This window comes from Gobius niger (assembly GCF_951799975.1).
Source record: "Gobius niger genome assembly, chromosome: 8".
Lineage (NCBI taxonomy): Eukaryota > Metazoa > Chordata > Actinopteri > Gobiiformes > Gobiidae > Gobius > Gobius niger.
Genome location: NC_136859.1, coordinates 38,104,039 through 38,119,648, shown reverse-complemented (window position 1 = coordinate 38,119,648; position 15,610 = coordinate 38,104,039). Strand labels below are relative to the sequence as shown.

Genomic DNA, 15,610 nt, shown 5'->3' with positions numbered 1-15,610 from the left:
TACAAAAATTGAGTGAAATTCTGAATTCAAGTCGTTTTAACTGTGTGTTTTTGCACGGTGATAATTCTGCCTTAAGAGTCTGTAGCGAGGGGTTTGAATCTGTCCAGTTGTGGATGAATGATTGGGCTGGAAAGCGTTGACCAAAAAGATAAAGTGGATGATGATGCTCAGGATCAGATCATGTATAATGTAAATGTAACATGAAAGTAATAACAGCTCGTGATGCGACGGAGATCAGCACAAAAAAAACATTTCCTCCTGTTGGAATCATGGCCTTAATGTATTTCACATAATAAAAGAAATAATTCCCATGTAAAGTCTGCTGTCTGTTTAATTTAGACAAGTAGCCTACTGAAAACCAATGTCATTGTTGAAGAGACTCATGGTATTTCTGTTTTTAATTCAATGAAAAGCGAAAGTTCAAGCTTTTAGCACGCAGAGTTCCTTTACACCTCAGTGGCCAGCAGGGGGCAACATTTCACTGGACATGCAGCTCTGATCTTTGTTGCAATGAATCTTACTCCTATTCTTAACAATTCTGCCAACTATAAACCCACACATTAAACACGACAACACAATAGAAGATGCCATCATACTTTTAATGTGAGTGACTTCATAAGCAGACCTCATGATGTAAATGTGCTCCGATAACGGGCACAAGCCACTGGCCCCGCTGATGTGTCAAATCACACACATGTCTTGTTTTGCATTGTGATGCTTTATTCTGCAGACATTTAAATTCTCTGGCTGCATAGTGTCAAAATGGCTGCTTCTCCTTCCTCCTGTTCTTTAACCTTTTGAAGCCGAGGGCATGAGGGCGACCTTGAGGTTTCTTTAGCAGTTCGGAACTGCCCAAATGTCAGAATGGACTCTTTATAAGCTGCACTGTTCAAATATCACTGAACGTTTCAAACATGAACCACTGTCAACACCATATGAAACTAAACAGACTGATGATGAGCTAAGCCTTGGTTCTTTCAAAGTGGAGATTATGCAAATGATGGCTCCATGTGGTCGCCTCGGGGTCCCCCCAGAACAGCTGGAGGAGGTGTGTGTGGATCGGGAAGTCTGGGCATCTCTGCTGAGGCTGCTGCCCCCGCGACCCGGCCCCGGCCCCGGATAAAGCGGAAGAAGATGGATGGATGGATGTGGCTCAAGGTTCGTTCTTGTAAAGTAAAGTGTAAAGTGCATTGACTTCCCCTGGCTGTCAGATTGGCTTCCAGATGCTGTGGCCCTGAACGCTGCATGACCGGCTTCATGCTTCCATAGCCTTTATTTAGGACAAAGCTCATGATTTTATTTGAAGTGGACATATCGTGCAAAATCGACTTTATTGAGGTTCAACCAATGTTTTAACGTTGTTCCCTCATCAGAGAAAGACCTGGAGTGTAGTATTTCACAACATTCACAGGTTTGAGCTAATCCTCAAACAAAACTCTTAAATTTAGCTGTTTCTTCTTCTATGGCGTCAGCGCCTCGTTCTGTGCTTCATCATTGTCATTGTTCAAACCCCTAAAACTGTCCTCCACATTTTTAATTATCAACTGAGTTATTTTTTTTTAAATGACTCCCATAGCTGCCTGCAGGAGAAGGCCCATTTTTCATTTTTAGTATTTAATTCTTACTGAGACATATTTTCATCTGATGAAACTGAAAATCAAAGCTGAGGCTCCCAAAATAAGGTTTTTAAGTCTATCTTTAAGCTCTGTATGCAGGACATGTCCACTTTAATGAAATGTCATGCAGAGAAACTGTCCATTTCACGGTTGTGCAGAGATTGGCCGAGTTCATGAGCCTTCAGGAGGCGGTGCAGTGGATTGGGGCTCCGTCCGAAACCGGTAAATTGGTGAGAGGTCTTACGCCAAGCCGGATGTGCGTCAGTGTCCGCCATTTTTAGTAGCGTCCGAATTGATCTGTCAGTTAGGAAGTAGTTAGGGAAAGAAGGCTCAACGCTAACTGTCTTAGCCACACAAGCCGTGACCCAAATAAGGACTGAGTTTGGAATATATCATAAAAAAAAGACTCTTACCTCTATACGTCCTCAGTAGATGACAATTTGAAGAAATGTTCACGAGTCCCACAGAAAATGGCTCCTCAGCCTCTATTACCAGAAGTATGAAACTGCATATGTCTATGAATATATGAATGTGTTTCAGACACATGAGAGTCGCTCCAGTTTGGTGTTGTCGTTTGGAGTTAAGGTGAGACGACACAAAAAGCTGAGAGCGCCGGTATTTGAAAAACCTCTTCTGGTCCTTTGTGCGTGACCTTTGACCTCTCTATCCCGTGTTTCAGGTGTGGTCTGCTCCCTTTTATCTCTCTCTCTCTGTCCGGCCACGCCCCTCTCCCCTACAACAATTTAACTGAAAATAGCTGAAAAATTACGAAGGCAGCGTCTGATTTATGCTTTCAAACAAAAAATAATGACTGATTCTGAACTTTTCCCGAGCTTTTTATTTCCCATCAATTACCACGAACTCAAAAGCAGAAATGTGCCCGTGGAAGAGCTCGGTCGCTTCCAACTTCACCCCGGTTTGGAGCCGTAGGAATAACCTGAGAGAGGCCAAATGCTAACAACATCTTTGGTTGCTGTGCGTGACTGAGGGCACACACAAAGACCAGACAGGTACACATCAACTCGTCTAAGCTCAGGTAAGAACATATCTCAGAATGGCCTGTTCCTTTAACCTCTTAACCCCCAACTGAACCGGGCACATTTTCTCCAGTTTGGCTTTACCCAAACCTAAAAGCTTCTTGATGAAAGCATCAAAATAGCGACGCAAACGAGGATGAAAACGCAACAAACGAAAACAAAAACCACAACAAAAAAAGTTACACTCCGTTTTTTTTGTTTTATTTTATATCTAGATTATTAGGTCTTGGCTTTCAAATGAGGCGTTACTCTGGCCTATCGTCTGTAAACTTGGTGGGTTTCGTGTTGACATAGACGAGACCTAAATTTACTGTTGGTCTTGAAGAAACAGTCAAAATCCTGAAAACCTGTGGCAGTGAGGAGTGCTGGCAGTCAATGAGTTAAGAAATGCATTTGTTTCTGTTTGTGGCCTATTTTTACTTGAAGAACCTGTGATTTCTTAACTTGAGCAGAGTTTTTCCCATGAGTGTCAGGGCGGTGTATGTCCCCCCCCCCCCCCCCCCCCGCAGGAGCCTCGCGGTCTCTGTCTCTTCCCCCCCCAGTGTCAACATCTTTCTCTTGTGTCTCTCGGAAGTGGAGCCACTGAACCTGCGCCGCCTCTGTTTGAGGGTAAACACAAAGACGCACTCGACACCTGCCGCATTCATGGGGCCGTCCAAAACGCCGGAAAACTGGCTTCCGAGTGGGATTACCGGCACAATGAAGACAAAAGCAACACAAAAAACATCACACATAGGACGCACTCAGGTACTGGCCCATCTGTGGGACTCGGCTCCCTCCCAGTGTGTCCCACTCACGGTGTCATCACATACTGTCACAATAAGCAGGGAAACAGTCACAGGCTACAGGATACAGTACTGATCCAAAAACTCCTCATTTGAAAGCTAAGATCTACAAAACTGATCTTTATGTCCCGTTGCTGCAATTTTGACACTAGTTTGATTTCATTGCTTTTCATCGATATGTTTCCGTTGCTTTTCTTAAAGGGGGGGTATTCTGCAAAATGGACTTTTTCCAGCTTTCCATCCTGTTATTCTGTCACTCCCTCATTAAAAACATGGCTGAAGTGTTGCCTTGGCACATTCACGTATTTCTGAGTAATCTGTAAAAACTCTGATGGCGGCCATTTTAGGGATAGGTTTGCCTGAGTCCTCCTAGGAACGCCCCCACCTCCTGGAGACGCCTCCGAGCTTTGGTCACCAGCCGAGTAACCAACCACTGCTCCTCAGCAGAACCCCCTCCCCACTGATGCCACAGACAGCGTGTGGAGGGGGCGTGTCTAAAGGCTCAGAGGTTCTTAAAGAGACAGAGGCCTATTTCAAGACATTCACTACAGCCATTTTGAGAGAGACATTTTATACAAGGCAGTTATTCTAATTTACTGCATTTACAGACCAACAGAAGGTTTGTCATCATTGTAGTGAGATATAGACTGGTGCTGTGGGACTGAAGAAAGCAGAACACCCCCTCTTTGAAGCAGAACACCCCCTCTTTAAAGCAGAACACCCCCTCTTTAAAGCAGAACACCCCCTCTTTAAAGCTTTTTATTGTTGCTTTTTTGTCAAGTTTTTATTGCTTGTTGCCGCATTTATATAATGTTTTTGTCGCATTTTTTACACATTTTTGTCGCTTTGCTGTTGTGTTTTGTTGCTGAGGACATTGGATGGCAAGATACGACACAAATAAGGATTAAAATGTTCTTAAAGGGACTGTGCATTTGTTAAGTGTGACGTCACGACTTCCGCTTCCGGCTAATATGCAAGAAAAAACTCTTTAATACAACAATCAAGATTTCTGAACCTCAGCAGAGAATTACTGAACCTACTTATTTATCATTAGCCAAAAATGCAGCACCTACTGTTAAAAAAGTATTATTTCCGAAAGTCGGTACTTCAGGGGTTAGCGTAGCTGCTGCGCCGTTAGCATTTATCTCTTTTATAACAGTAGGTACAGCATTTTTGGCTACTGGGCCTGATAAATAAGTCTGTTCAGTAACTCTCTGTTGAGTTTCACAAATATTGATTGTGGTATTAAAGAGTTTTTTGTTGTTTACGACCCCGGAAGTTAAAACTAAGCATTTTCCTCCTCCTGCATGTTCCTCCATGTCCTAATGTGTAGAATGAGCTCAGACCTGTTCACCACAACTGCCTCTAAATCCTGCACTGTCACTCAGAAAGGTGTTACTTCGGGTCTGAAGTGCCGTCATGCATGAGCTTCATATAGAAGCTGCAGTTACACATACGACCTGAGGGGGCAGTAGTGAGCGTACAAAGGCCAACTTGCATCTAGTCTGTTTAAATATTATGCAAAACACTGTATTTTCTCCACAAATTGAAAGCCCCACACCTGATTTCTGATGTCACACAATGACAGACGATGACAGACGAAGCCGATGAAACTATTATTGTGCTCCTAGTTCATTCCCAGCATATTTGTAGCATCCCAGTTCTTCACAGGGAGAGGTCACCAGCGCATTTCCCAACGTGTAGGCTCACGTTTCAGGGTCACTGTCACAGAAATGTCCTGAAGACGAGTGTGCTTGTTTATAAAATGGAGGCAAATGCTTTAGAACTCAATGCACAGTGTTGAATGAGTTTGCGATGTACTGAAGGAGGACAAAACCAAACGAGTTCCACTGCGTGAGAACAGTCAGGTGTCGCCTTTATTGTTGAAAGACATTCATAAACAAGTCAAAGTGATTTGGTTGGGACATGTTAATGAACACACATGCATGTAAACCAGCCACATTTGCCCTCTCAAACACACTCTCATTCATCCTGACCTATTGTACATGTTTTTAGACACGGGGAGAACATGCAAACTCCACACTGAAAGCCCCCGTCCAGGTGGGAGTCGAACCCGGGTCCTTCATGCTGTGCAGATGTTCCTACTTTTATAGGAGATAAATGTAAAGAAAGTGACTCTGTGACCTGCTATGAGAACCACAGATCTGTATGATTGTTTTAACTATGATCCTGGACTGTGCTCATTGTGGACGTCTCAGTCACGAGCTGCTAGTTAGTTTAGTTTAGTTTAGTTTAGTTTAGTTTAGTTTAGTTTAGTTTAGTTTAGTTTAGTTTAGTTTAGTTTAGTTTAGTTTAGTTTAGTTTAGTTTAGTTTAGTTTAGTTTAGTTAGTTTAGTTTAGTTTAGTTTAGTTTAGTTTAGTTTAGTTTAGTTTAGTTTAGTTTAGTTTAGTTTAGTTTAGTTTAGTTTAGTTTAGTTTAGTTTAGTTTAGTTGTTTGTTTGAGCAGTACACGTTCCTGTAGAAAAAAAAAAAGTCAATCATAGTTTGATTTTCCTCATTGGCAAAAGGGAACCTGTTACTTCAGAGTGGCTCTTACAGAATGACAAGGCATTGTGTGAAATGTCCATATCATGAACAGAAACAAACACAAATGAAGCCCAGCTCTAAACACTGTCTGGATTCCACTGGCTCCAAGAGGAAAAGGTGTCGGTCTTTTATGAAGCAACAAGTGAGTCTCGTGGGCGGGGCTTTTGTAATGCTGTGAACCAATCGGCTGCTGTCCCTGAGCGCGTCCCCGCCTGCCTATTAAAGCCAGAGTGGGAGCGCGCACGGTTGCCCCATCAGCTCCAGCCTCCAGCGCCGGCTCATCCTCCTCCACCTCCTCCAGAGTCACGCAGTCACACACGCCGTCCAGCATGCGCCTGAGCGGGCACGACGTCCTGCTCCTCCTCGGTGTGCTGCTGCGGAGCGGCCTGGCCCTCAACAACCAGGCCACGGAGCTGTCCCCCCGCAGCGGCAGCGGCGGCAGCAGCGGCCCGGGCCAGGAGCCACACGGGAACACGTCCCTCCTCAACAGAGCCCGGACAGGGGGCCGGGGGGGCGGCGGAGGAGCGCGCGACAGAAGCGGTGAGTCGGAGGAAACTAAACTCTTTCTAAAGTACTTGTTAATACAGAAGTCCACACAGGCAGACAGACAGACAGATAACCCTAACTCAGGTGTCTGGATTTAGTAGTGCTCCTGTAGGTGCAGGCTGCCGTTGTGTCCTTGGGCAACCATGTGAGTGTTGGTGGTGGTCGGAGGGACCGTTGGCGCAGATGTGAGCAGCCTTGCTTCTGTCAGTCTGCCCCAGGGGAAACTGTGGCTACTAATGTATCTTACCACCATCAGCATGGAGTGATTGACCGTGTGTTCCAGCTGGGACCATCTCCAGGTCTTCATTCCAAATCTTGGCATATTTTGTGTTCAGTGGGAAATAACTGGTGACTTGGTGAGAGAACATGCAAACTACACAAACCCCACCTTCGGGGAATAGAACCTGGGACCTTCTTGCTCAGGGGCGAGAGTGTGAGCCATAAAAATAAATAAACCTGCGATTGACACAGAAATACAGGTCTAAATAAGAGGGGTTTGACCCAGACCACCTGTTTCAGTGGGGCTTTGCAGATCTGTTGTTGCTGAGTAGTTGGCGCTCTGGCCTCACAGCAAGAACATTCCTGGATTGGTTCCCGGGCCAGGTGGGCCTCTCTGCCCGGAGCCTGCATGTCCCTCCTGTGTCTGGGTGAGGCACCTCTGGTTGGAGGGCTGGACAGAGACGGTGACAGATAAAGCCTTCGAGACAAGATTCTGAGTGAGTCCATTCAGAGGAGCGAGAGGGGCATGAATGGCCTGGGTTTGGGTTTCAGACGTGGAAGATGAGGGGGGGGACAATAGTAATGCTCCGTGAGGTAACGCTGTAAAAACTCTATGCTTTTGGTGTTTTTGCACATAGATTTGGATGAAACGTCCTTCACTTCAACTACATAGTACAGACGACGACTCAAGAACCTCACTCAGAGAGCCTACACAGATTAGTATTTGGGCACTACTTTTTACTTTGTCTTGACTAAATATATTTGAAGTACTGAGTACTACCCGACAGCTACATTTCCTATCGGGCAGCTGTGGCCGTAGTATTTCACCTGTTCCACATCCACAGTAATCCATGTAGTAAAATACTGAGAGACTTTAATCTTATGTCATCATCAGAGGTTTGTAAAGTAGCTAATGCTTTGACACAAGTAAGAGTAGTATTACTTTGAAAAAGCTTTACTCCAGAAGTAAAAAATAGTGATCAAAATATTTCTCAAGAGTAAAAAGGTACCTGGGGAAAGCAACGTGAGTAAGTGAGTCACTGTTTGAGCGTAAAAGTCTGCTCAGTGGTTCCCAACCTTGAGGCATTACTTTATCCTCCGAGTGCCCCAAACTCGAGGATCCTGCCAGCATTTTAAGCAAAGTGAGCAACTAAACATAGATTCAGTATTTAGTACAGTGAAATGCTCAAAATGTAGCCAAATGCTCTCAAAGTCAATCCTTTTACTGAAAAAACTTCTTTCTACTCAGTTCACCTTTTTTTTTCCCTTTTATAAATCTGAGGTCCTTCCAAGTACTTCCTGCCAAGTGCTCGAGTACCCGGTTGGGAAACACATCACAAATGATGAGAAACAAAACATAAAGGACATGCCAGAATATATGACAACAATCTTTATTTCTGAGGAATAAAGCATATAAAACACAGACTCCATATGTTATATCTTATCTTGTCACATGAGATGACACACAAAGCAGTATGAAAAGTGAAGAGCACTGTCCACACATAAATAAAGAAGGTTCGCTGACTGGGGGTTACCAGAAAGTGTTTTTGAAGCAAACCCAGTCCATAAGGCCACCTTTGATCACAGAGTTTACTCTTCTCTTTGTTTAATTCTTGCTGTTTTGTCCCCATAGACAAAGGCCAGATCGGCTGCCGGGAGCTGAGGTCCACCAAGTACATCTCGGACGGCCACTGCACCAGCCTCAAGCCCGTCAAGGAGCTGGTGTGTGCGGGCGAGTGCCTGCCCGCGCAGCTGCTGCCCAACTGGATCGGCTCGGCCCGCGGGAGCAGGCTGTGGGGCAGGAAGGGCGGCGTCCACGGCGGCGTCGGGCAGGACTGGAGGTGTGTCAACGACAAAACACGCACCCAGCGCATCCAGCTGCAGTGCCAGGACGGAAGCACCCGCACGTACAAGATCACCGTGGTCACGTCGTGCAAGTGCAAGAGATACTCCCGGCAGCACAACCAATCAGAGAGCAAGTTCAAGGAGGAGGAGGAGCTGATGTCGTCATCGTCGTCCTCGCCGCACTTCCTGCACAAGCATCAGTTCAAGAGCAAGAGGAGACCGGGGAAGAAGAGGTTTATGGATAACTGGCATGAACCCTGAGAGCGGACACAGTATGAAGACTATGGATGGAAAAACTCTTCCCTCCCCAGGTCTAAAGTCCAGAGACCTCACGATCAGGGAAGCTACTTCATCACGAACCATCAATCGCACAAACCCAACTTCAAATTGGGCCATAGAAACTAATCAAGTACATTTCTTCTTGCTGATGTTGTGGTTGAATCACCGTAAACCATTGTTTTAAGTGGGAGAAACTCATTTCCAAAATGATGTTTAAAAGCCAGAATTATAACTATTATAACCTGTCTCCGTCAATGGACAAGAATATGTTGTTTTTTGTAGTAGGGATGCACCGATCCGATACTGGAAAAATCTGATATCGGGTATCAGCTACAAATATCTGACACTGAACCGATACCTGTTTTGACTCTCAACGTTTTAAAAACACAACTTTCTCCATGTAAATCTCAGTGAACCTGCTGTATGTCATTTTAAAGCAGAACCAAGTAACTCATGCCCCTAGAGGCCACTGCAGGTGTTGTAGCATGTTTTTTTTACTCATTAATTGTCCGGCCAGAGACTCCAGGGTGAGATGAAAAGATGAAAGACGCCCAATCATCCCATTAACACTTGTATTAACCTATGATTGGATCACCTCAGAAAGTAACATACACTGCTGGAGCGGTCAAGTGCTTGTATTTTAGTCTTTGAAATGTTGTTATAGAATAACTGTTCCAACACATTTGTAATGCACAATTTGTGATGATCAGATCCTTCCACTAGTTTATTCATAAATCTAATTGATCTGTAACATCTTGTTTACAAGAAAAGGTAAGACTTTATTTATCTCACAATGGAGAAAAGAGACATTCACTTTTTTCACTCACAGCGGCCACTTTTAGGAAAGTCGTTCTATATCAGTATCAGAAGCAGAAGCTGGATCGGTGCAGCCCTTAGTCCTTCATATTGCAAGAAGACTGGAATCTAAGACGTGTTGCTCCTGAGATGCTTCTCTGGTCAAGCGTGACAACCTGCCACCTTGGTACTTTTGAGGCTTCTGGCCAGTGGTGAGTTTAGAAACATGGCTCCATTCAGCTCAATATCAAGTTCTTTCTTTTCACTAGAAAAAAGCCCCACACAGGCCACACGCACAGTGGAAACTCCAACATACTGAAGCATGAAGATGTTTTCATTTTGGTGAACACATTTTTTTATTGCTTTGAACTGCAGTGATTTTGATAATGTGACGTATATGTTGTATTTGCATCATTCCAAATCATATAAAATGTCAATGACAAGCTCTGCTATACCAAATCCAACATGTAAATATTTGTAAAAACATAACAAAAAGATTTACTGCGCAATAAGAACTGTTAGCCTACATTGTAAAATTTATGATGTAATATATTTTATTTTTTATATATGCTTTGTTTATTTGTAATAAAGATTTTGTATGACACCTGTATGTAGAATATCTGATACACTTTTACACAATAAATGCTGAGACTTCTATAGCTAGTATTTAAAAAAAACTGAAATCTCTCTCTCTCTATACATATGTATTTATATATATGTACAATAGTTGTAAAATATGCAAAGCCTGTCAGTTAATTCTGATGACTAAAATCAAGTTGGAGTCTGGGATATTTCACAAGGAAATAGCTCGAAGTCAGTGCACGGTCCTTTCTAAATAAGAGCGATGAGTCTGCATTTTACGGACTATTTTGATGTAAATGTTACTTTCGTCTTTTTTTGTTAAACGCTCATTGGTCACTCTTATTAGAATTTGAACCATTCTCTGTTAAATAGTTGGAAATGCTCTGAAAAAGAAGCTCCTAACTTTATTGTGGAAGTCAAAACCGGAACTCGAAGCGTCTTGTCTTCCTGTGTTGACAGCGGCGTGAAAACAAGTCCACGCGTTGTTGACATTTGTTTGCTCAGCTTTAGCAATTATGTTACTCATCGGTCCACCATGAAATAGCCACAAACCCGGACCCGAGAGTCCCCGAGTGTCCCCGAGTGTCCCCGAGTGTCCCACAGCGGCCTGACATGGAGGGTCCCGCTGACTCCGGAGCTTCCTCTCTGGCTCGCCTGCCGGGGAAAGACCCCCACAGCCATCCCGGGGACGTGAGCGTGGACTTCCCCGTGTCTGTGGTGCTTCCAGCCGGCGGCACTGGGGAGAGGACCGGGCTGCAGACACCCAAACAGTTCTGCGGGCTCATGGGCAGACCGCTCATCAGCTACACGGCCCAGGCTTTCGAGAGGTGCGTGTGAGCGGGGGGGTCCAGGAGAGGGCTGCTGGGGGGCTTTCTTTAAGGAAATACTGCCATGGCTGTGTTCGATGGCTGTCGAAGTCTCACGCAGTAGCTTGGCTTCTTAAAATGAATTCACCTGGAAGCAAAACAAAACATCATATAATCTTCTCAATAACATGTTTAATTATTGCACGGATTCAATGTTTATTCATAGGTTTATTTGGGAAACAAAAGTTGATTCAGATTCAGAAAACTTTATTGATCCATCAAGGGCAATTCATTTGCTGCAACCTCACACAGATATTACACAAACACATAATAATAATAATAATAATAATAATAATAATAATGCATGGGTTTTATATAGCGCTTTTCTGGACACTCAAAGACGCTTCACATTGCACTATTCATTCACTCCATACTCGGTGGTGATAAGCTATTATTGTAGCCACAGCTGCCCTGGGGTAGACTGACAGAAGCGAGGCAACCAGTCTGCGCCATCGGCCCCTCCGACCACCACCAACCACTCACTCACTCACTACAATCGCTAGGCCTCCTGGTGTTACCAAACGGTCTCCCATCCAAGCACCGACCAGGCCCTTCCCTGCTGAGCTTCCAAGGTCTGACGGGATTGGGCAGAGCAAAGGCGGTATGACCACATCACACTCACTGTGTGTCACTTCCAACAGTACAGACAAGAGATAATAAAAAAGGACACGTTCAATGTCACTTAGTAAACTCACTTCCTTCAGAATTCAACAGTTCAGTGACAGAGGGGACAAAAAAGTTGGAGAAACGATTTATTTTCTGAAAAGGTACATGAAAACGACCTCCAGAGGACAGAGCGTGAAGAGCTTCTTTAGCTCCTGCTCCTCCCATGGAGACTGTAGGTCTCTTTGTTTAACTCTGATGATTGTATGGTAGCACCATAGCATCAAGAACAAAAAAGAAATCAAGCAAAAGGACTGCAAAGAGTTGGCTTGTGAGTTAAACCTGCACACTTCTCACTAAGCCTATATGAAATTGGGTTCGCCCATCCTGAATCCCTCCTGAATCCCTGACGGAAAACACCTGCAGAGGGTGGTGGTGAAGACTTCATCCAAGGTCATCCGGACATTTACCAACAATATCTATGAATGCCGAGTTCACCAGAGAGCTGTCTCCATCATTAGGGACCACACAGACCCCAGCACGGATTAAAGTAAATGCTAAACTCTCTAAAAACGTACAAAACAAGCGCTCTTCATGAGTGCTCTGGCTCGTGGGCCGAGGCAACAGAACAGGAAGATGAGCCCAGTTCTATTTAATACCAGTTTGTCATTTCTCTCCTTTCTTCCTCAGAGTGTCGTGGATCCAGTGCGTTGTGGTGGTCGTGGCCACAGAAAGCCTCGCCCTGATGAGAGACATAGCGCAGAGGTACAGGCACAGCAAAGTCCGGGTGGTACCGGGAGGCGCCACGCGACACCGCTCCATCCGCAGAGGGGTGCAGGCCCTGGGGGAGCCTGAGGAGCAGGCCGGAGCAGGGACTCCTGAAGTGGTCCTCATCCACGACGCAGTGCGGCCCTTTGTGGACGAGGAGATGCTTTTTAAGATCGCAATGGCTGCCAAGGAACATGGGGTTAGTGATATTAACCTACTGTGGTGGAAGATATTGAGAAAGGCCATTTGTATGTGTCTCTCTGGTGAGATAGGCCCTTATACAGCCACTGGGTCACTGCAGAGTGAAAGATGAACTCATGTTTTCACATAAAATGTTCCATAATGCACATTTAACCATGAAGAAAGATTGCATCAGGGACATAATGTCTATACCGCTCTTCAGACCAATGTAGGTGGTGCAAAGCTGTTTATTGTCTAAGGCTCTGAAGAAATTCCAAAATGCCAGCTGTCATTACAAGTTGATTAAATGTGTCGGCCATTGGTCATCAACTTCTCATTATAGGACCGTCTCAAATCCAAATTTAACTGGTCGTGTAAACATTCTCGCCTTTCGTGATCTAAATTGTAAGCGGCCTGAACCCGGAATGACACGTTTCCCAATTGAACTCATGACAACCTGTTTGATTTCTGTGCGTTATGGACATAAACTCCACAAGTGTTCAAAGTCAGAAAGAGAAAGCCTGGACCGTCAAGTGTTTTCTCTCTGTTCCTAAGCGGTGGATCAGAATGACAGGCCGCAGTAGCGTTTATTTCTCCAGTGAGAGATGGGATGGAAAACACCGGAGCCAAAGTCATGCTGCTCCGATGGCTCTGTGCAGAATACCATTAAAATGATTCATACGCTTTAGGCCAGAAGCGTCTCTCCTGGTGTTTGTTGGTCTGTTTGATAGAAACATCAAGCATTTATGGGAATATATGCTTTCAGATTGGAGAGTGGTGGTTAATTGTAAAGAATTGAGAGATGGGACAGTGGGTTGAGAAATCACCCACACACCAAAGAGTTTCAGCGTCTTTTACTTTTTGGTTTCTTTTCCTGAGACAAACAGGGTTATATTTACTTTACTTTTGACCGAATAAATACCATACCTTTATAGATTGGACTTCCCCTCCTGGAGAAGTGATACTCTCACAACAAGGGGCCCGCCAGTGTGAGGATTGTCCAGTGTGAGGATTGTCCAGTGTGAGGATTGTCCAGTGTGAGGATTGTCCAGTGTCCTCCTGTCTCTCGCTGTCACTAATGTCTCCAGCTGACGGCCCATCACCTGTCCAGCTTTACGGATCAGTTTGTGGATCCGGGAGACCTGCTTGCCCAGTCACCCCAGACTGGTAGAAGATCTCCAACAGTTTGCTGCACCTATTGAAAGACCTGAGCTTCCTCAGGAGGTGGACTCTTGCAGTTTTCCTGGAATTTGAATTGATCAGGGACAATTCACTAAAGACATTAGTCTTAGAAAATGTGCTAAATGCATTTTTCTCACATTGGTGTGGCTCCACATCAGTAGCACCTACTGACGTCAAACTGTCCAGTCTTAGACTTGAAAATATTTTTGAAGGTTTTTCAGAGGGATTATTAATATATAATTCCAAGCCTGATTTATTGAGGTTTGATTTCAAAACAAAAGGCCAAATTCAAATCTTTACAGATTTTTCAACTAAAAATCTGTTTATTTTCTTTGTAACTAATATGTCAATGAAATGAAGCCATACATTTAAACCTGGCTCAATCCATTATTCAGATTTCGTCACCAAAAATGTATTAAATTGTGGGCATTTTTAGACATAAAAAGCCTTATTTTAACATGAAAACATGAAAAAAAAATGTATGCCAGTAATCGACAGCAAAAGTGTCAAATTGGTATCTCTAAATTTAAACAGTTTCCCTCTTCACCTGCCTTAAGTTAAAGCCTATGAACCAGCTACTTACAAGAACTTTCTGATGACCTGCTTGTCTTACATGAGATCACTTCAAAAGTAAATCATTTACCTCATTTGAAAGATTGCAGTGAGTTATTTCCCCATCATGACAGGCAGAGTGATGTCTTCATTGTGTTTGTGTGTGCGTGACGACCCCGCTCTGCGTTTTGGCGAACAGGACTGGGCTCATGACAGTAAAGCTCGTCTCCCTCAGAGGAAACAGATTAATTTGATATTAACAGCATGTGGAACGCTAAAACACATGTCTGCTCTCCCTCCGCGACACTCCTGCTCCTCTGTTTGGAATTTAGTCTCAGTCATGCGAGATGTTCGCTCACAAATTCCTCTTGTTGTGATTTTCCGGTGGAGGAAGTACAAGTGGTTCATGGGCCAGTTGTGTTGAATTATCATGTGACTCACAGTGAGGTGTGTTCATAATGTGCCTTTGTTGATGCGAGACCTCACACAGTTTTACAAAGCAAGACCTTCAACAAAAAAACAGTTTCATAAATGCGGCTTCGTCTCCGCAAAATCCTGTGTGAATAAATAGGATGACAGTGATTCTCAGCTGCTGTCTCATCTATAAGGCTGGGCAAAATGGCCCAAATTGTATATCATAATTGACAAAATCTGGGGAAAATTGATTTAAAGCGATTTCATTCTTTTTAAAATGGTTGTAAAAAGAAACTACTGAAAAATAATATCAAGAGAAAACATTTTTGACACAAAGTTTGGCTTCAACATGGCATTTTTGCAGTTTATATAGCATCCCTCTTTACTGCCGTCAGTGCCTCGGCGACCAAGAGCACGCGGTTACGCACACGCGCAGAAGAAGAAACAGCTTCAAGACTTACGTGAGATCGGGATGAAGACGCCACAGATCAAATGGATATTAGCTTCTTCCACCACTTTTATATGGTGTTTTTTTGCAGTGTTGTTGTTAGCGCCATGCTAAGGAACGCTAGCAGGCTATGCTACATCAAGAGTTCCTTTCCTTTCAAAGAGGATTTACTCAAGTTTATGGCAGAAACAACTACCAGAATAATTGCTACAGCCCTTCCTCAAGTTATAGAGAAGCTTCATTTTCATTAAAGTCTCCTCTGTCATGTTCATGCTGGGTGTCTACAGCAGTATTACAATTTGCACCCGTGTCCAAACATTGAGTTGTCTTTGACCAGAAATGTGCC

The 15,610-nt window shown here is 44.1% G+C and overlaps 2 protein-coding genes across 2 annotated transcripts in view; both read left to right on the top strand.

Annotated features, from left to right (window-relative positions):
* Window positions 1–1,789: 1,789 nt before the first annotated feature.
* Window positions 1,790–8,878, top strand: sostdc1a (sclerostin domain containing 1a; the record flags this gene model as incomplete). Its single annotated transcript, XM_079561579.1, has 6 exons — window positions 1,790–1,846; window positions 2,157–2,201; window positions 2,296–2,300; window positions 3,228–3,400; window positions 6,211–6,525; window positions 8,384–8,878. The coding sequence occupies 6 exons, from the start codon at window positions 1,790–1,792 to the stop codon at window positions 8,854–8,856; spliced, it is 1,068 nt and encodes a 355-aa protein (XP_079417705.1). The 3' UTR covers window positions 8,857–8,878.
* Window positions 8,879–10,789: 1,911 nt separating this feature from the next.
* Window positions 10,790–15,610, top strand: part of crppa (CDP-L-ribitol pyrophosphorylase A) — a 43,956-nt gene continuing 39,135 nt past the window's right edge. The window contains exons 1-2 of the mRNA XM_079562025.1: window positions 10,790–11,078; window positions 12,411–12,687. Of these exons, the coding sequence (XP_079418151.1) occupies window positions 10,864–11,078; window positions 12,411–12,687 (492 nt within the window). The 5' untranslated portion in view covers window positions 10,790–10,863. The remainder of the gene's footprint in view (window positions 11,079–12,410; window positions 12,688–15,610) is intronic.